Source organism: Phascolarctos cinereus, unplaced genomic scaffold (genome assembly GCF_003287225.1).
Source record: "Phascolarctos cinereus isolate Bilbo 61053 unplaced genomic scaffold, phaCin_HiC Scaffold_4;HRSCAF=312, whole genome shotgun sequence".
NCBI lineage: Eukaryota > Metazoa > Chordata > Mammalia > Diprotodontia > Phascolarctidae > Phascolarctos > Phascolarctos cinereus.
The window spans coordinates 5,669,384-5,689,964 of record NW_027555847.1 but is presented as its reverse complement, the minus strand read 5'-3'; the positions used below and the strand labels follow the sequence as shown (position 1 = coordinate 5,689,964).

Genomic DNA, 20,581 nt, shown 5'->3' with positions numbered 1-20,581 from the left:
GTGGGCAGCTGTGGGAAAATATGATAAATTTGTACAGCTCTGCCACTTTAAGTGGTCTGTTTGAAAAGACGCCATTTCAGCCATAGACCTATAAATGGAGCCATCTGGAGTGGACCTGCCTGTATAGAACACACATGGAGTGTGTATCTGTGTTTGTTACTGGGTTAATCTCTTAGATACAAAGGAGCCCCATCTTCTCATCCAGTAATATTCTTGTCCATGTTCAAGAGGCAGGATGTCCCATCCTGCTGGAGACCTTCCTCTAGGTCTTTAAGCATCCCATGCCCATCAGGACAGCTCTCAGACTACCCACTTTTCTTTGATCTCACTGAGTGCCACCACCTTGTCTAGTCATACATCTCCTGCTTACCTTTATGTGACTCGTTGAAGCAAGTCATCTGCAGTTACATGAGCAGCATATTTACATCCATCTTCAACTCAACTCCTTGTGATTTGGCTCTGAGATATTGCTTTCCTGAACCTGCTGTCTGTAAGGTTACCAAGAGTCTCTTAAAAGCTCAATTTATGGGCCTTTTCTCAGTCCTCATACTCCTAGACCTTTCTGTAGTTTTCAGTGCTATTGTGTCCTTCTCTTTCCCTCTGGACATTCTCCTTCCCTGGCTTCCATGACACAATTTTCTCTCAGTTCTTCTACCTATCTGACTTGTTTCTCCGTGTCCTTTGCTGGATCACCATTCACCTCATTCTTCCTAAATTGGGAGTGTCCCTCAGGGCCCTGCCCAGGATCTCTTCTCTCCTACATCTATCTCTGTTCCACCATCATCTGATTCCCAAATCCATATGTCCAGCTCTATGCTCTCTTCTGAGCTCCAGCCACACACTGGACATCTCCTGGATGTCCCATAGACACCTGAAACTCAGTATCTCTAAATAAGAAGTCATTACTTTCCCCTTAAATATGGCCCTCCCCCAAGCCTATTTCCATCGAGGTCCCCATCATAAAAGCTGCCTTCGTGTATTCACAATGAATTCAGCCCAGTGCCATGGTTTCCTGAAGACTCCAGGGGTAGGCTGTGGAGGAGATGGGGGCGGGGAGGGCCTCGAGCTCTAAAATTCCTCTTTTCATAGAATCCTTTGTCTGCCAAATTAACTTTCTAAAAGGTGCCTACTCCCACTTGTTGGGATTGTCCAATCCTGCTCTGATCCTTATCCCATTATGGGGGATTTCTACCATCTCTCTTTAAGACCTCCAAGTGGCAGACACAAATGGATTTGGGACTTATCTGCATAAGATGACAGATGACTATTGTCTCTTCAGAAATTCAATTGTCGGATGAAGAAAGGTCGCCTTTCTTGGAAGGCTCCTAACTTGACTTTGGGTGGATCTCTTCACCTTTCCAAGCCTCAGTTTTCCCATAGCAAAATGGGAAGAGTTAAATGAAAGTGGTCAGGAAGTCTGAGTAACAAGGTCTACTCCTTGCTCCTTTCTATGCCAAAGCAGAGTCATTCATCTGAGGAAAGGGCCAGTCTAGACAGAAGAGAGACAGGGTACAGAAGAGGACAAAGTACAGCCCTTAGCCATGTCCCTGGTTGGCCGTGGACTCTAGGGGGTTAGAGCATAAAAGAATCCTTTTTAAATTCCCTGTGTGAGTTAATAGACAATGGCAAGGGGTAGGCAGGTTCTCTTTCTTGACAAGCATAGTGGTGAAAAACTGGATACCCCCTGCTGCTGTACCTGCCCCTCCCCATGACCCCTACAGCCTCTGTTTTCCTCATTTGTAAAATGGGTGTGATGATAGTAACCTCATGTGGGAGATTGGCGGTGGAGGTGATAATAGCTGACATTTATATCTACCTCAAGGAACTTACCTTCTGAGGGGTTGTGGTAAGGAATAGCTTGCTGTAGGAGAAATGCTCTGGCTTTGAAGTCAGAGGGCCTAGGTCTAAATCTTAGACCTTCCACTTGCCGCCTGTATCACTTAGACTTCTCTAGTCCTCAGTTACCTCATCTGTAAAATGAGGGGGTTGGACTCAATGGCCTCTGGGTCCCTTCCAGCTCTAAATCTATGTAAACACACAATGAATACATAGAAATACACAAAACATATGGAGAAAAGAAGACCTACGTGAGAGTTGTTAGAGAGACAGATTTTTTTTTTGGGGGGGGGCGCAGGCAATAGGGTTAAGTGACTTGCCCAGAGTCACATGTAAGTGTTATGTGTCTAAGGCCAGATTTGAACTCAGGTCCTCCTGACTTCAGGGCCCGTGCTCTATCTACTGCACCACCTAGCTGTCCCAGAGAGACCGAACTGACAAAATTTAACAACCAATTGTCCAGAACTAGAAGGAACTTAGTGGCCATTGATGCCATAGTCCCCTCATTTCATCGATGGGGAAACTGAAGCCAAGGGAAGTCAAGTGACTTGCCAAAGGTCACACAGGCAATAATTACCAGAGGTGGGAGTCAGAGCTGGATCCTAAGGGAGAATGGAGAGTGGAGGATGGGCCAAGATGGCAGAGAGAAGCCGGGAAGTTGCCTGAGCTCTCCCCAGTTTCCCTCAGAAATAATGTTAAATCAAGCCCTTAAACTGATTCTGGAGCAACGTGACAGGACCTACAAAAAGACACAGCAAAACAATTTTCCAGCTTCAGAGAACTTAGAAGGACTTCAGGAACAGTGTGTCTTACTTAAATAAAAGGGGAGCCCAGCCCAGCCTAGGTGGTATCTGGGCAAGCCAGTGAGAGACTCTTAGCTGTAGCACAGAACAGCATCTGAGGCCCCTTGGTCCTGGCTCAGTGGGCTAGGGGCACAGCAGACCAGCTGTGAGCTCTCCAGCCCAGCATATCAGGTGCAACTAGACCAGGCTACCCCTGTGCAGTGGGCAAGTCGCCAGCACCGGGGCCCTGGCATAGGAAGCCAGTGACCAGGCCCCTGGCCCCCAGCACAAGAAGCCTAGAACAGTGACCCCTGGGCCCTAGGAGTAGAGCTGAATTTAAAAGTCACAAAATAGGCTTAAAAATCGAGCAAAAAAAGAAAACCAGAAAAAAGCCCTGACCATAGAAAGCTATTATGGCAACAGGGAAGATCAAAGCACAAACTCAGAAGAGGGTAACAGTGTCAAAATGCCTACATGTGAAGCCTCAAAGGGGAACATGAATTGGTCTCAAGTCCAAAAGCCTTCTTGGAAGTCCTCTGAAAGGATTTTCAAAATCAGAGGGGTAGAAGAAAAATTGGGAAAATAAATGAGAGTTATGGAAGAAAGAGTCAACAGCTTAGAAAAGGAAGGACAAAAATTGACTGAAGAAAACAATTCCTTAAAAAAATACAATTTGCCAAATTGAGGGAGGGAGGCAGGGTGAATCCGCTGAAGAAAACAACCCTTTAAAAAGTAGAATTGGCCAAATGGAAAAGGAGGTACAAAAGCTAGCTGAAGAAAATAATTCCTTAAAAATTAGAATTGGGCAAATAGAAGTTCGTGACTCTGAGACATCAAGGATCAGTCAAACAAAACCAAAAATGAAAAAAAAATAGAAGAAAATGTAAAATGCCTCATTGGAAAAACAAAAAATCTGGAAAATAGATCTAGGAGAAATAATTTAAGAATTATTAGACTACTCAAAAGCCAAGATCAAAAAAAGAGCCTGGACAACGTCTTTCAAGAAATTATGAAGGAAAACTGTCCTGATATCCTAGAAGCAGAGGGTAAAATAATCATTGAAAGACTACACCAATCATCACCTGAAAGAGACCCCAAAATGAAAACTCCAGAGAATATTGTAGCCACATTCCAGAATCATCAGGTCAAGGAGAAAATACTGCAAGCAACCAGAAAAAAATTTCAATATCAAGGAATCACAGTCAGGATTACACAGGATTACACATGATTTCTACATTAAAGGATCAAAGGGCTTGGAACATGATATTCTAAAAGGCAAAGGAGCTCAGATTACAACCAAGAATCAACTACCCAGCAAAATTGAGCATAATCTTTCAAGGGAGGAGATGGACATTCAATGAAGCAGAAGACTTTCAAAATTTCCTGATGAAAAGATCACAACTGAACAGAAAATTTGATTTTCAAATACCAGACTCAAGAGAAGCATATTTTTTTAACTAGGTAAAAGAGGACATTCTCTGCCCCATTTCTTACCTCTCCTTAATCACTGAATAGGTGTTGCCTCAGTCAAACAGAGAATTGTTAAAGACCTTAGCTTAAAAAGGCCAAGGTCCCCCTCTGCATCCAGGGCCATCTCCAGTTGTTCTGATCTGTACCTCACCACTGGACCCAGATGGCTGTAGAGGATAAAGTGAGGCTGGTGATTTTGCACAGCCCTCCCTCACTTAAATCCAATTCACTTGCATGTCATGTGATATCATGGTCCTCTTCAAGAACAAAAAATAAAACAACAGCCTTAGCAAACATTTGTGCAAAATCCTGAATGAGTCCTGAATTCAAATCACGCCCAGGATAAAATACAAAATCCTATTTGCATTCAAAGCCCTTCCTACCATGGCCCCTCCTACCTTTCCAGGCTTCCTACACTCCCCAGTACTCTAGGATCCAGTGTCCTTGGCTCCTGGCTGGGCCCTGTCCGAGACCCTCCTCTTCTCAACTCCAGGCATCTTCGCTTTCTCTGGATGTCACTACCTACACATCTGCTCCTTGTGAATAGGAACTGGGTTAGGCAAGCATTTACTGAGCTGTTTATTGTACCCCACATCATGCTGGGTGCTGGGGAACCCTAGATGGAATTGCTGAGGTCCCTACCCTCCCTGGGCTTACAGTCTATCCAAAGGAGAATACATATACACAGATAAGTCAATACAAGATTAGATTGTGGCGGCCATTGTGAGGGAAGGAACTTTGAAGGTAGCTTGGGACAGCCTTGCCTGCTGAGATCAGAAGCCAGGGGTGGGGATCACTTCTCTCAGTCTGGCCCTATAACAGGAAGGGATCAGCAGCTCTGGCAAGAGACCCCCAGCCACCTGGTGTACCTTTGTCTTCATTTCTCCCCACCTGTTTGCCCTCAGGATATCAAGTCCCCTCCCCTCCAGCTATTATCACAGCTGCACCCTGATAGACAGGGAGGTGGGGGGAGGGAGGGAGGGAGAGCTGTTCAACTGGGCATCCCCTCCTGCCCACAATCCCATTGCCTCAATTCACTCCATCCATCTGAGAGAGGCTGAAGAAATTAAAAGTGAGCAGCTTAGTGGAAATCAAAGCATTTTATGAATAAGAATAAGGCTCATATGTGCATTTGTATACAAATGTGTACGTCTGTACATAAGCACTCATGACATCAGCAGCAACTGAGGAAATTCCCTCTACCAACACAAGGCAGAACTTCCCTTGCAATTTCTGGTCATAGAGATTCACTTAGCATGACCAGCCCAGGATTGTACAGCCAGTCAAAGGCAGGATTTGAACCCAGGCCTTCCTGTTCTGAGGCCAGTTCTCTTATCTACCATACCACACTGAGGGTGTGTGTGTGTGTGTGTGTGTGTGTGTGTGTCTATGTCTGTGTCTGTGTGTCTGTGTGTCTGTGAGGGATGGGGGGGAGACAGGGAAGGGGAGTGGCACAGTGATTTTTGGGGATACCATGTCTCTATATAGATGTATATACACATACACATACACCTGTGTGTATAATGATTACAAAAGCTGACACCTCCATAGTGCTTTAAGATTTCCAGAATCTTTTACACACATTATTACCTTATTTAATCCTCCCAACAAACTGGCCAAAGAGGTCCTATTAGTATACCATTTTACAGATGAAGAAACTGAGACCAAGGAAAGACTAGCCCAGGGTCACATAGTTACCAAGTGTCTGAGGTTGGGTTCAAACTCAGGCTTCTCTAACTCCAAGTTCAACTCTCCAACCATTGGTCCAAGTTGCCTCTGATGATTTCCCTAGGTTAGGGAAATCTTGGTATAGAGGTTCCCTCCACTGCTGCATATGCACACACACACACACACACACACTCACCCTTTTATATGTATAAACATAGATATGTCTGCAGAATATATATATACACACTAGGGCTTAATAGAATCAAGATGTTAACCTTTAGAGATGCTAAACAAAGCAGTTAGGATCTTTCCCTGGTCACTCAATAGAGTTTTAACTAGGATAGTGCAGCTGGGCTTGGCTTTGCCTTAGGGCATTGAATTTCATGGGCACCCAATTTAAGGACTCTGACCTCAGGCTTAGTGCTTCAGCAGCTGCGCACAAGTGGCAGGACTTCATACATACTTGGCAACTGCCAACAATCAAACAATGAATAAAGGGTCAAGTTAGGAAGCTACCAGCTGGTGGAGTGGGGTGAGCTCCTGCCCTCCCACTGCCCTACTTAAGAGCAGTCTTCCTGGCGGGTGTCTCAGGCTGTGTCCTGTGGTCTCACACCTCAGCACCACACCCCTAGGGACAGCGCTCCAACAAACATCCCTGGGGAGTGCTTCCTCTGGGCTACCAGCTGGGGGAGGGGCTATCAGGACTTGCACCAGGGCCCCAGGTAGCTGCTTACACTTCAGCTAACACAGGGGGGTGCGTGTTAGATCTCCAAATCCTAGAACAGTGCACCCACGGACAGATTCAATAGCCCAGCCTCTGGTAGATCAGCATTCCCTGCTGTGTGGGCTTCAGCTGGAGGAAGTTCATTAAAGGCAGTCAGCGCTGATCTCACCATTCTCCCCGTTTCTCTTCCTACAGATTTTTAAAAGCATCGCCAGCGAGGAGGCTGCACAGGGCCAAGGAAGCCGGAGGTTGATCAGCTTCTCTCTCTCAGGTATGGTGCTGATGTGGGGGCCAGGGTAAGAAAGTCCAGCAGCAGCCAGGAGTCCTGCACGTTAGCCCCAGCTGTGGCCTGATTCGCTGCAGGCCATCAGACAGGTCACTGTGCCATTCTGGGCCTCAAGGGCACTCTGCTTGGGGAGCAGGGAGTGCCCTCACTCCTCTGAGCGTCATATGGGACAATCTCTGGGAAAGTGATTTCTTTCTAGCAGGAAAGACAGACAGACAACCCTTGGGTCTTTTCCCAGCTAGGGATAGAGGGTGTAAATGAGGGCAACTAGGGACATGTGAGAGGAGTGATCAAGGTTCTAGCTGATTCATGGACCTTCTTCATCAGGAGGGGCAATATTGGGGGCCCCTGCCTCTCTTGGACCCTTAACACCATGTGAGGCAAAGACTTGCAGGAGAAGACTGAGGGCCTGGGGTGTCTCGGGCTGCCTCCTCCCCCAGCAGCAAGAAGAATGGGCTCTTTCCTTTTTAAGCAAGAAGACCCTAAGGAGGACATTTAGGAACCTCTGCTGAGGCCAGAGCCTGGTTCCCAAAGCAGGGTGATAGAAAATGTATTGTTTTAATTCAAATTTGAAAGCACCTGGAATTGAGTTCTCCTAGACAGCATCCATTCTTGACTTGGCAGGCCATTTTCCCAGAATTCCAGTAACTGATATTTCAAGAGCACAACCAGAGTGTTCAAAGGCTCTTCGCTATACTATCTCATCTGATCCTCACGATGATCAGTGTCATGGATAGTATTAGCCCCATTTTACAAATGAGGAAACTGAGACTCAGAGAAATTACATGACTGCCCCTGGTCACATCACTGGGACATGTAAAAGGCAGGCCTGGGAAGAACCCAGGCCTTCCTGACTTAATGAACTACATTGCTCATTGTGTGGAATATTATTTCCATGAAATAAGCCGGCCTGCAGAGCTTTAAAATCCCAGTTGTTATGCTGAGTTTGGCGTTGATGCTATCTTTCTTATTGTGAGAAAGACCCTGGGGTTTCAATGTCTCCTTTTCTATCAAAGAAGAATGTGGGGGGACTGACCCCCCCTTTTCTCAGTTCCTCAACTTTTTAAGGGCAAATGTTGATGACTCTGTCCACAGTAAACAAAATGAGGAAGAGAAGAAAAAGTAGGAAATGATTAAACCAGAGACTGGGTCATTAGTTAACCCTGGGATCACTGAGATTTGACTGTAGGGACTTCAAGCATAACCAACAAGTCAGTGGGGACACTTTAAGCATCCTTGTGTGTTCAGATGATTTCAGAAGCACCTCTTAAGTACTCTTTGCAGGAGAGGAGAAAGGGAGAGGGCAGGAGAGGAGAGAAAGGAGGGAGGGGAGAAGAGTGGAGGGGAAGCAGTCCCTTATTACCTGCATCAACTCCTTACTGACTCTGGACTCTGGTACCTTTCTCCTTTTGGAAGCCTTCCTCTCATTCCCTATCTACCAATCAATCAGCCAGCCATCATTAAAAAGCCCCTGCTCTGGGCCAGCCCTTGTGCATACAGGTTCTGAGAATCCAAAGACAAAACTAAAGCTGTCTCCTCCCCCACACTCAGGTAATGCTGGATTGGAAGTCAAAAAGACCTGGGTTCTAAACCTACCTTAGGCATTTGATAGTGTGACTCCTTCTCTCTCTCTGGGCTTCAGTTTCCTCATTTATCAAATCAAGGTGTTGACTCCATTGCCTCTAAGGTCCCTTCCATCTTCAAATCTAGAACTTCACAATCTTTCATGGACCGGCTCAGGCCTTGCCTCCTCCCAGAAGCTTCACCTGGTTCCTTTAACTCATCATGACCTTTCCTTCTTCTGAATGACTAGGGCATGGATGTTCATGGCCCCTAATCCATACTCGGGACTCTCATTTTGTCATATTCCCTAGTTGTTTCTGTACTTAGATGATGTTCTTTGAAGGACAGGGCAGTGTCTTCTAATCATGATGATAATCGTACTATCTCTACAATTTCCCAGGTCTTTTTATGGGTGCTAACTCATTTGGGTGTCACCACTTCATGAATTGGGTCTGGCCACATTATTATGTTATCCCCATTTTACAGATGAGGCTCAAGTTAATCTTGGAGAAAATCTGGGGCCAACACACAGGTTTCTAATTCTGGTGGCCTGCCCTTTCTGTGGCATCTTGGCTGCAGCTAGCCTTCTCTGTTCTGCCCCAGTGATGGACCCACAAGAGATGCTTGGAAAGTCTTTGCTGATTTACATAGAGGATGTTGGGAAGCAAACTTACTTCTGGGGCCTCAGCCCATTCTCACGGCAGCAAAGTCTTCACTGAGTACCCAGAGGTCCGCCATTATGAAGATAGAGTGTCCAGGACTCCTTGGAGAACATACTCACCTCTCTTAGTTCCTGAGTGCCCTGAGATTGTGCCAGCTAGGTGGTTGTTGAGGCCCCAGAAAGACCATTTTGGAAATATCAGTGCTTGTGGGTCATTTAAAAGTCAACTCTAGAGCAAAGAGCCAAAAGGGCCTTGTATAAACTAGGAACAAGCACATTTCATTTATAATATTAAAGGCCAGAGGCAAGCCTGGCTACAACTGTATCTGCTTCTCATTGTTTGCCCCTTTGTTCGGTGGGATAAGAGCTTCTAATGATGCTCTGTCTAATTCTGAGCAGCAAACAGGCACCAGTCAGATTAGTTCCCTGGGAGGCTAAGCCCCACCCCCATTTCCATAGCAAATGCAATTCAAAGCCCCATTTTTGTTACCACCTAATAGACTATAATAAAATATTATATGCAAAGCTGGATCAAGGGATTTTGGCTCAGGGGGCAGCACAAACTGTGCCAGTCCTAGGACTATCTGGGCACCTTCCAAGCTGCTCTTTGTTCTGCTAAAAGACTGATGGCTTGTAGTGCCCTGCCTCAAACACCAACTGATCTGAGAAATGGTAAAATCCTATCCATGAGAGCATCACTCTGTTTTGCTCAAAGACCGCAGCCCACTGAGAGTCTTGGTTTCAGCATACTTCTGGCATCTTCTTATGTTGTCTTTTGTTTCTTGTTAGGAAGGAAAGAGGCAAGTATTCATTAAGTGCCGACTGTGTGCTGGGCACTGAGCTAAATACTTTATAAATATGATCTCATTTTATTCTTATAATAATCTTATGAGGTTGGTGCTGTTATGATAGCCCAGTTACAATTGAGAAACTGAGGCAGGTAAAGGTTAGGTGGCTTGAAGCTCAGAAAAATAGAATGACCTTCTGCTCATGGCCACACAGGTATGAGGTGTGAGGACCTGGTGAGCAAAAGGCTCATACATCTTGTTGAGAAGGTGGACAGTCTTCCCCCCCCACCACCACCACCACCTTAGTGCTTCCCAATAGCTGGAAAGCTATAGCAGAAGGTCTCCTTAAAGTTAGGTGGTGCTCCAGCTGAACTGTTCCCACCTAACACTTCATCCATCCTAGACTGCTGGCTCACTCCTCACATTCTCTGTTTTCTGTTATCTCTCTGTCACTGTTCTTTGATAAGAGGCATTTGGATCATTCATGTGACTGATATCCCCTTGTCAGTGAGGAATTATGGAATGCTAATTTAAGAAGGGATGGGCTGAATGGCAGGAGGGGGTGTTACAGGTTGGCTGTAAGGAAGAACTTCAGGGGAAATTCTTAAATTGTTAAATACTAACAGTGAAGATGAAGGAAGGTCATGAGGTCCCCTTTCCCAGGGAGCTTTGAGAACTGAAAAACTGAATGAGATGCTTCCATATCATCCCATCTGAAGAGGGAAGGGGCAGATCAGCCTGAAATTCTCCCTGATGCCTTCCAGAGCTTAGGCATTCCATTTGCAAGGAGAGAAGGCAAGCAGAAGTCAGTGTTGTTCAGAGTATGGACAGCTGGATTGAGACTCTGAAGCCATGGGTTCCATGAAAGCAACAATTGTGCTCCTTTCTGGATACAGGTGCCCATGATTGGCTCCAGCATTGGCCACTTCAAGAAGATGAGGTCTACTAGGTGGAAATGTAAAGTGTTACACTTAGGTTAAAAAAAGCAATTGTCTTTACATGAGCTAATGCAAAGTGGTGTAAACAGAGGCAGGAAACAACCTATTTGGTAACTCTAACAATGCAAATGGAAAGAACAGTAGCCACAAGAACAGTTCCAAATGAGTGCTATGACATGATAATGACCCCAAAGAAAAGATGAGAGAAAGTACCTCCCAGCCCCAGCCAAGTCTTTGTAAAAGTGGGGGGCTGGGGTCATGGGGCACAGCAGAGGATATTAACTTGCTTCAATATGTTGGTGAGTTTATTGGTTTAGTTGAACCTTCTTTCCTCTTTCTTTATTCTTGTTATGAAGGATGGTTCTCTGAGCTGGAAAGGGCCTTGGAGATCATCTGATTCAATCCCTTATTTGAAAAATGAGAAAACCAAGCTTTTGAGAGGCTGGCTGACTGATCCAATTAATTAAATAGATAATTAATCTCCAGATTGGAGTGGAAAAATTGCTGGATGTATTTAAGAAGATCCAGATTTGAATTATGATGGAGATCTCCTGACCTCATGCACATCACATGAAATCTTGGGGTCCCAGTTTTTTCATCTCTAAAATTAAGGCCAGTGGACAAGATGATCACTAGGGGCCTTCCAACTCTCAGTCATATTATCCAAGCCCTTTCCTAAAATCCATGTCACCTGGAGGATAAACCAACCTAGCTGAAGTGGCAAAGCACTTATGGGAGAGACAGGAGGAAGCATGTGCCAGGAAACCTTACATTCTCATTCTTGGTTAGAGCTGCTGACTCCTAGCCCACTATTGATAGACTGAGGGAAACAGAGCTGTGGATGCTAGTCAAAGAGGATCTGCAACCGCCTGGACTTGTATAGTTGCCCTGGGCTATAAAGGAGCTGTCCAGACATTCTCCTGGCTCTGGCAATTGGCATTAAGAGGTGTGGCTAAGAAACCACCCATCAGATTTGTGGCAACTGTGTCAAGATTTATCAAGGGTGGAAAGATCAGTGATTTGTTTATGAGTGGAAAAAGGAAATAGCATCTGAGTCATGAGAGGATGCTCAAAGAAGGTATGATTAGAGAGTTATGTGACCACGTGGAAACTGAGAACATGAATCAGTGTAAGTGGTTGGTAGCATTGTTCAGGGGAGGATTCTCCATGAGTGAGTCTTGGATCCAATCTCTCAAGGGTTGGGTTTGACCCTACAGTGAGCATCAGGACTGAAGCTTGGTATCATTCACTGGCTGGCACCCTCTGGGCAGAGCATCTAGCATGTATGGAACATCCAAGTGACAGCCTACAGCTTGATTCTGGTATTGTAGGGGGCAGTGATGAAAGAGCCCTGGCAGAGATGGTACATCTATATGGCATAGGTTAGAGTTTCTACATGGGGGAAAAAAGAATGTTGAATAAAGAAGAGTGAGAAAAGGAAGGAGGGAGAATAACCCAAGCAGACCCAGAGACAGAGCCAAATGAGGGAGTGAGTGGGTCTGTAATGACCATCCTATGAGAATGTTTTGGATGTTTTTTTTTCCGCTAACACTTTGTCTCACACTTCCCCAGAGTGAAATTCATCTTCCCACTCAAACATCCTTGAAAATTTATTCAGACAGCCTTCACATCGCATTACCCAGAAAAATCCATATTATCTGAAAACCCTGAGATTTCACTGTGCACTTCTTCCTTCAAATAATTTATTAAAATGCTAAGTAAGACCAGTCTCAGCACCATTTCCTTACTCTTTGAATTGTGTACATAGAAACTTTTCCATTTAATCCTAACCCTTGTTTGCAATTTCTAAGGTGATTTCTATCTACATTGCCCTAAATACCACAGTCACCCAATTTCTAAAACTATCTCTCATGGGTAATCATTTTCAAAATCTTCTAAAAGCCTAGATTACTTTTATCCATAAATTCCCTTTTACTGCCACGTCCATTTCAGAGGCACCAAGGCAGTGGAAGAACCAATGGGCTTTTGGAGTAGTGGTGGATGGGACACCAAAGACTGCGGGTTCAAGGCCCCCTTCTGATGCTTACTAGTCATTAGGCAGTCCCTTACTTCTCCAAGCCTCAGTAAGAACTTTTATCAATTAGTTGCACCCATTACAGAAACAATATTCTTTCCCTTGATAAATTTTGTTTGTTTACATGTTTAAAAATCTAATAAAGAGTCCTTTATTAGAGATTGCCTCTGTTTGTCCAGTGAGATTGACCAGTTCAGAGGCATGTGGACAGTCTACTGATGGCACTGGCCAAGGAACTGATGTGACAGGTGACACGGAATCTTCCTACTGTACCTGTACCTTTTCCTGGTAGTTGCGCGTGACATGGTTATAGACTCCTCTATCTTCAAGATAAGAGGAAGGGGAAGGATAAGGACAATGATACCTTTCATACTGCCTTAAGTACTACAAAATGCTTTGTGTAAATTATCTTATTTATCCCCAACAGCCTTGCTGGACATCTTGTAAAGTTCACTTCTATTTCACCCAGTAGGAAATCAATCAGCTGATTTATTGATTGCCTATCACATACCTGTTCTAAACAAGATGATGTGTTGGGAGCTGGAGCTGTCCTCTGTGCTGAACAAGCCTCTGTGTTCTTCACAAGGTCATCACATGGGCTGAATTAGGCTATCTCCCTCCCACTGTCCTACATCCAGGGTCCCACCTAAGTATCTGTCCTCTGAGCTGGAACCAGGATGTGGTGACTGGGGCCTTTGCACAAGGCATCATTGGACATTAATAGCACTAGAGGATTGTTGTCAAGGTGAGAGTAGAAATGGGTTACTACTGGGATAGAGAAGAATTTAATCTCAGCTCCAGCTTCACCAGGTAAGTGAGGAAAGAGGTCAGAGATCCTATGAGTAGGGATTAATGTTCAGTCCAAGCCATATCTAATTAATTCCCCTAATGCTGACAGTCTCAGTATTTCCTTATGTTTCTGTTTTCTAAAGAAAAAGCAGTCTCAGCCTGTCCATCAAACTCTCTTGACTGGCTTTCCTCTCTTTGGACTCCCTGTGTTCCCCCCACAATCACTGACATCTCTACACTTGTCAGTGAAGATGGAGGATATAACCCTCCCTCCACTCCACTGATGACCACAAGATCTACCAATGGTTTATCTAAAATCTGTACCTTTATGCAAAGATTCCATCAGATCTCTGATCTCCTTGATATGTGCATTCCCTCCAGTGATGCCATCTGCAACCCATTCATGCCTGCCCATCCTATGTGACTCTTGTTCCTACCCTCCCATAAATCATCACAAAATATCCACACAGTGTGTAGGCAGCCTTCCTTCCTCATTCTCCCTTGACATGAAGAGGATACCCTAGAGCCCTGGATGTCTGTCCATCATCTCTCACTCTTGCCAGGGGATGAGACCATCTTCTTTTTCATGCATGTTTTTTGATGACCTTCCTTCATTTGCTGCTTTCAATATATTTCATCTTGCTCTCAGCCATTACCATGGGCCTATCCATTACCCTGGGGCAGTCTTCATTTTCACTTAAAGCCTTATAACAACACTGTTTCACAAGAACTCAAACAACATTATCAATTCTGAAAACTTCCTTAAACTATTATCTGACAACTTTCCTGAAGGTTGCTAGGAGGTATGTGGTTATGAGAGCTAGATTAATTAATTTATCACAAGGATTTCTGGCTGTGAACCACCAGGGCTGGGGGACATTAATGTGCCACAACTCTCTGTCAGCTCTCTAGCCCCCAAAAAGCAATTTGACTGAATCCAAAGAACTTTTATTAAACCCATACTGTGTACATGTAGGTACGTGCCAGATGCTAGGGCTGCTGAAACACAAAAATAAGAATGCTACCTGCCCTGAAGGAGCAGGGATGCCGGGCCACAGAAGTAAATCCAAAGCAGATTAAAGAGAGGGCTCACTAGGGAGATCAAGATAGACTTCCTGTAGGAGGTAGCAGAATCTTCAAAGGAAGCCAGAATGCTCAGAGCACAGATGATGAGGGAAAGTATTTCCAATGTAGAAAACCTGTGAAAGAGCTGATGGAAGAAGGTGGGCATGGGAGCAGATTGCTGGCAGACTGAAATATTTCCCAGATTTCATTCTGATTTTTCCTCTTGGATAAGGACCAATTCAGGCATGCATGGATTCCTCAAAAATAAATTTCAACCTTTGAATTTCCTTCCTTTAATAGATTTCCAGGCCATGGGGCTGAAGAAAGGGATGTTCTTTAACCCAGATCCTTATCTGAAGATTTCCATCCAGCCAGGGAAACACAGCATCTTTCCGGCTCTTCCTCACCATGGCCAGGAGAAGAGGTCCAAAATCATATGTAACACTGTTAACCCCATCTGGCAAGCTGAGGTATGCACAGGAAGGAGGGAGGGCAGAAGAAGGGGAGTGACCAATTCTAGGAAAGGAGAGAAATTCAAGGCAGCACATGCTGATGGCCACTACCTGACTGGTCAACCTGTGATATGCACATTCAGAGATTTGTCTTGCTCCAAAGCTACCTGACAAGTCCAAGAATGAAATGCACACTCTTCACTTATATCTGCATTTCCTTCCATGATTTCATATTATTATCAAGCTAACTACAAATGGGCCCAGAAAACTAGACTGGAAATTGGTATTAAGCATTGGCTCCATGCAAATGATTTCCGTATCTAGATATCAAGGCCTAATCTCTCTCCTACAATCAAGTCTTGCCTAATTGAAGGGGAGGTCTAGCATCAGGTGCCAGGGATAGTCAGAGCTGCTGTTTATATAGTGGTTTAAGTTCTGTAAAGAGCTGTATAGAAAAGGCATTTGAGATTTACAGCAGCCTTGGGAGATAGACAGGCACTACTGGCATGAATATTTCCTTTTTACATACAGGGAAACTGAGGCTCATAAAAGTGAAGTAATCTGCTTGTGGTTATATAGCTGGCAAGTGCAGAGATGAGATGGGATGTCAGGGATGGCAACCTATTTGTAACTTAGCGGATAAGAACTAGAGAATCATCTAAGGCTCAAGACCACACAGCTAGGAAGTGTTAGAAGTCGGATTTATTGATGCCAAGAGCAGCACACTCTCTGCTATGGCATGTTACCTCTCCTTCCCCACCCATACTGTAATAGAAGTATCTCCTGGGCCCCCAAGGGTGGAGAAGAGTTTAAGAACACTTCTGTTTCTAAGAGCAAATTGTGTGCATTCTTGGTGCTGATTAGGGCATCCTAGCCAGGTGTCTCCCATCCCTGAATTAAAAAAACAAAAACCCTGGGGCAGTTAGATGATGCAGTGGATAAAGCATGGGGCCCTGAAGTCAGGAGGACCTGAGTTCAAATCTGACTTCAGACTAAATACTTGACACTTACTAGCTGAGTGACCCTGGGCAAGTCACTTAACCCCAATTGCCTAAAAAAAAACAAAACAAAATTAAAAAATAAAAAACAAAAAACCTTCACTAGAGTAGAGTTCCTTCTCACTCTTATTCTCTGTCTCATCTCCCTTTGCCAGACAACCTCATAGGTAAAGCTATCTCTAGTCATTGTCTCTACCTTTCTCTCTCTCTCTCTCTCTCTCTCTCTCTCTCTCTCTCTCTCTCTCTCTCTCTCTCTCTCGCTCTCTCTCGCTCTCTCTCGCTCTCTCTCTCTCTCACACACATTTCTTAGCTCCCTGCCAGCTGGCTTCTTGCCTCATCACTCAACTGCAAGTTGACTCTCCAAAGGTTCTGATGACTCTTAATTACCAAATCTGATTGACTTTTCTAAATCCTCATCCTACTTGAACGTTCCACTTTGTCCTCCTGCAGCTCTCTCTCTGTCTCTGTCTCTATCACTGTCTCTCTTCCCTCCCCTTCTCTCTCTGTCTCTCTGTCTCTGTATCTCTGTCTCTGTCTCTCTCTCTCTTTCTCTCTCTCCCCTCTGTTTTCCTGTTTCCCTTCTTCCCACTTCCCATTTCCCTTGGTGGCCTCATCAGCTCCCAACACTTAAGCATTGGCTCTATACAGATGATTCCCACATTTAGATATCCAGGTCTAATCTTTCTCCTAAGATCCAGTCCCCCATCACCAACCACCAATTGGATGTTTCAAACTGGATATTCCAGAGACATCTCAAATGTAACACATCCAAAACAGAGCTCATCACCTTCCCCCCAAATCTGCCCCTCTTTGGAACTTCTCCCTTCTGTTTAAGGTGCCGCCATACTTCCAGTCACCTGCATCTACAACCCCAGAGTTGTCTTCTCTTCGCTACTCTCCCTCACCCCCCAATCCTAACAGCTGCCAAATAGTGTCATTTGCACATCCACATCATGTCACCTGTGTTCTGCTCTCTTCACTTCCACAGATAAACACTTTAGTTCAGGACTCCATCACCTCTCTCTTGGACTGTGGCATCAGCCCTTTTATCGGTCTCTGCCTTAAGGCCCTCCCCATCTGCCACCCATCATTCCTACAGCTGCCAAAGTGATTTTCCCAAAGCACAAAGGTCTGACCTGGTCAGTCCCCTCCCTCAATAAACTTCGGTCCCTCCTTATTACTTTTGCAGCAAAGAGAGACTCTTTTGTTATTGGAAGCCCTTCACATCTTGTCCCTACCTAACTGACCCATGACGCTCCTCTATGTACTCTAGGGCCTTCCTACTGTTGCTCCTCCACATGCTAAGCATTTGCCCTGGCCATCCCCCTCCCAACCTCTGCCTCTCTCTTATTTCCTTCAAGCACCATCTTCTACAAGAAGTCTTTCCTCATTCCCTCCACTCCAGATGACAGTGCCCTCCAACCACCCCCACCCCCTAATTAACTGGATCTATTTTGGGGCTGCCCATTTCTGTGCACTGCCTGTCCTGATAGAATGGAAACTCCTTGAAGGAATCAGACAATAAGCATTTATGAAGGCCCTACCATGTGCCAGGCACTGTGTGAAGCAAAGACAAAAGTCAGGAAGCTCATATTCAATGGGCATAATACTGAGTTTTTGTCTTGGTATCCCCAGTATCTGGCAATAGTAGGTGCTTAATAAACGATTGTATTGTGTGCTTCGTTGGTCATCTAGGCTAACTCTCACCCAAGGGAAGTCCAGAGGATACTCCAACTGGAAAAAATTAACTTTAGACTTTGTTTTGTAAACATGTGAGTCATTGAAAGAACTGGAAATGTTTAGCCTGGGGAGGTGAGAAGGCTGTTGAGAGGTTGAAGGGCTGGCCAGTGGAAGAAAGGACAGAAGGAGGAGGTGAGGGGGAGGGGCTGAGGAAGTCACCCAAAGGCCCATTTGGGCCCAATGTCAGGAAACTCCCCTAACCGTGAGAGCCAAATGGAACCAGAGTGAGCTGGCCTGAGAGAGGTGACCGTAAAGAGGCGACCACCTAGATGCCATATTGGAGATTTCTGTAGCCTCTGAGATCCCTCCCAACTCTCCAATTCTGTGACTCTGGGTCATGCAAACAAAACACCTCCTCCTGCTGGCTTCCTTCAAGTCTCATTTAAAATCGCGCCTTTGGGAAGCCTTCCCCACTCTGCCTTAACCCCAATGCCTTTCTTCGCCAACTTTGTTACTGCTGCTGTTTAAGCATTTCAGTCCTGTCCATTCTCCATGACCCCATTGGGGGTTTTCTTAGCACAGATTCTGGAGTGGTCATTTCCTTCTTCAGCTCATTTTACAGATGGAGAAACCGAGGCAAACCGGGTGAAGTGACTTGCCCAGGGTCACACAGCTGGTGAGTGTCTGAGGCCAGATGTGAACTTTGGAAGATGAGTGTTCTAGACGTAAGCCGGGCACTCTATGCACTATGGCGCCACCTAGCTGCCCAATTTCTTTTCTTTTTTTCTCCCAGATGCCGATATAAGCACATACAGGTCCTTTAAAAAGATGATTATTTCTGAATAATGCCACTCTCTTGACCAGCTGTTTTCTCAGGCTTCTGCCCATTTTTACTTCACTTGAATATGGGAAATTGTACATGCCCCCACCCAGTTCTCTCCAGTTATGAAGCAGTCTCTCCCCTGATCAGGTCTCCCACTTCAGTAAGTGGGTAGAGCTGTTGGGGATGGTGGAGGTCTCCTGTTTCCCACATCTTTGGGAATTGCTTGTGATGTGGGTCTGCCTTGAGAGCACAGGCTATCAACCTGGAAATGCCCCATATTACCTCCTTCTCCTTTATTCCTCCCGGCACACCACCCCCGTTCTTTCCCTGATAAATCATTTATCTGTGGCAAGAAATGATGCTTTGAGCTAATGCTTACTGTAACTTCACATCAGTCATGAAGGTGCATGAAGGTGCCATGGGCTTCCATTCCTTTGGAAAGCTGGCTTCTCTGGGTAATCAGAGGCCACACTCTGATCTTTCCAGAATATTTTTATCTTCTAAAAATAATCAGACCTTGTCTTGTGGCTGAAATGGAAACTCTCTCTGAGCTTTCTGAGAAGCCTCACCCTCCTCCACATCTTAAAAACCATTAGGGAGATGTGTCTGTTCCAGGAGATCTCAGCATCAGAGAAGTGGGGGCCTGGGGTGTGTGTAGCAGCAAGGCATGTAGGAAGCATTCCCAGCCCCAATGCAATCTGAGCCACGCTTGGGGCTACGCTGACAAGAGAGATGTCAACACTTGATGGTCACAGTCTGGTCTTGAGCCTTCTATGGGGTATTTCTAGGGTGGCCAGAACAGGCCTGGCATATAAAGGGAGTGGATCCTCTAAGGTCATGGCCAACCTACTCTCAGAGACCCCACAATAAAGATGGTGCCCCAAGCTCTGCAGTGGGGGGGGGCAATGAGGCCCAGCAGAAAAAGCGCTAGCTCTGGAGATATCTGGGTTCAAATTTAACCTCTGACATTTACAAGGAGGCATCAAGGTAGTATAGTGGATAGAGCACTGGAGCTACAATCAGGGAAGACCTGAATTCAAATCCAGCTTCAACATTTACTAATTGTGTGAGCTTGGGCAACTTACTTAATCTCTGTTTGCCTTGGTTGCTTCAACTATAAAATAGGAATATTACAACAGCACCTACTTCCCAGGGCTGTTGTGGGTCTCAAATGAGATAATAATTGCAAAGTGCTTAGCACAGTACCTGGCGTAGTGTAGGCACTACGTAAATGTTAGCTATCATTATGGCCGTTATTATTATCAATATCATTTGTAAAGTGTTAAGACACACAATGTTCAGGGTCCAGATTCTTTTCTGTTAGGCCAGTCTCCTACTAAGGCTACACCAGAGAGAGCCTTGTGTCCCTTAAACCCAGACCCCAAATCTCTTCTTTTTCCCATGAACAATAAAGAACCTGCAAAGCATCACAGAAAGGGTGTCGTACCTGAAGCCAAGAAAGAGCTGGATTCGAATCCTGCCCCCCCCCACTGACTGATTGTGTGACCCTGGACAAATCAGGGGGTGATGCCCATGGACTTCGCCATGCCACGCTGTGTGCCAAGCACTCCATAACTGGCTGCTATAAATCTTGTTTTGTTGTGTGTGGAAAGGGCAGAGAACTGTTCTTCATTCAAGTTACTCCCAATTAATCACGCTGTCCAGCACCTTTGCTCAGTCTCAGCTTCAGACAGAACTGGGTAGAAATGCTGGAGGCGTGGAGGGGGAGGCCTGCATGCCCTTGCACGCTCTGATGACTTCATCCTTGGGGACCTTCGGCCCAAGCAACGGGAAGAACACACAGTGATTCCCAAGCTCTTTAATAAGTCATCCATGCTGATGGATCCCCTCCCTTGTCATTCTGCATGGGATGGTGTCCGCACTCTTCTGACTGTCTGAAATCTCCCTCCTCCTCTTCATCTTTTGCCTTTCCACACACCTTAACTTAGATGCTGCCTTCTCCACGAAGCTGCCCTGATCCATTCTGTCACTGACACCATCCCCTAGGGCCTCCCTCTAAGCC

The 20,581-nt window shown here is 45.4% G+C and overlaps 1 protein-coding gene across 5 annotated transcripts in view; it reads left to right on the top strand.

Annotated features, from left to right (window-relative positions):
- The window catches only part of HECW1 (HECT, C2 and WW domain containing E3 ubiquitin protein ligase 1), a 317,358-nt gene that overhangs the window by 215,802 nt on the left and 80,975 nt on the right, over positions 1-20,581 (top strand). For all 5 annotated transcript variants that reach the window (XM_078152039.1, XM_020964420.2, XM_020964419.2 and 2 more), the window contains 2 exons: positions 6,676-6,751; positions 14,906-15,075. In XM_078152039.1, coding sequence (XP_078008165.1) covers positions 6,676-6,751; positions 14,906-15,075 — 246 coding nt within the window. The remainder of the gene's footprint in view (positions 1-6,675; positions 6,752-14,905; positions 15,076-20,581) is intronic.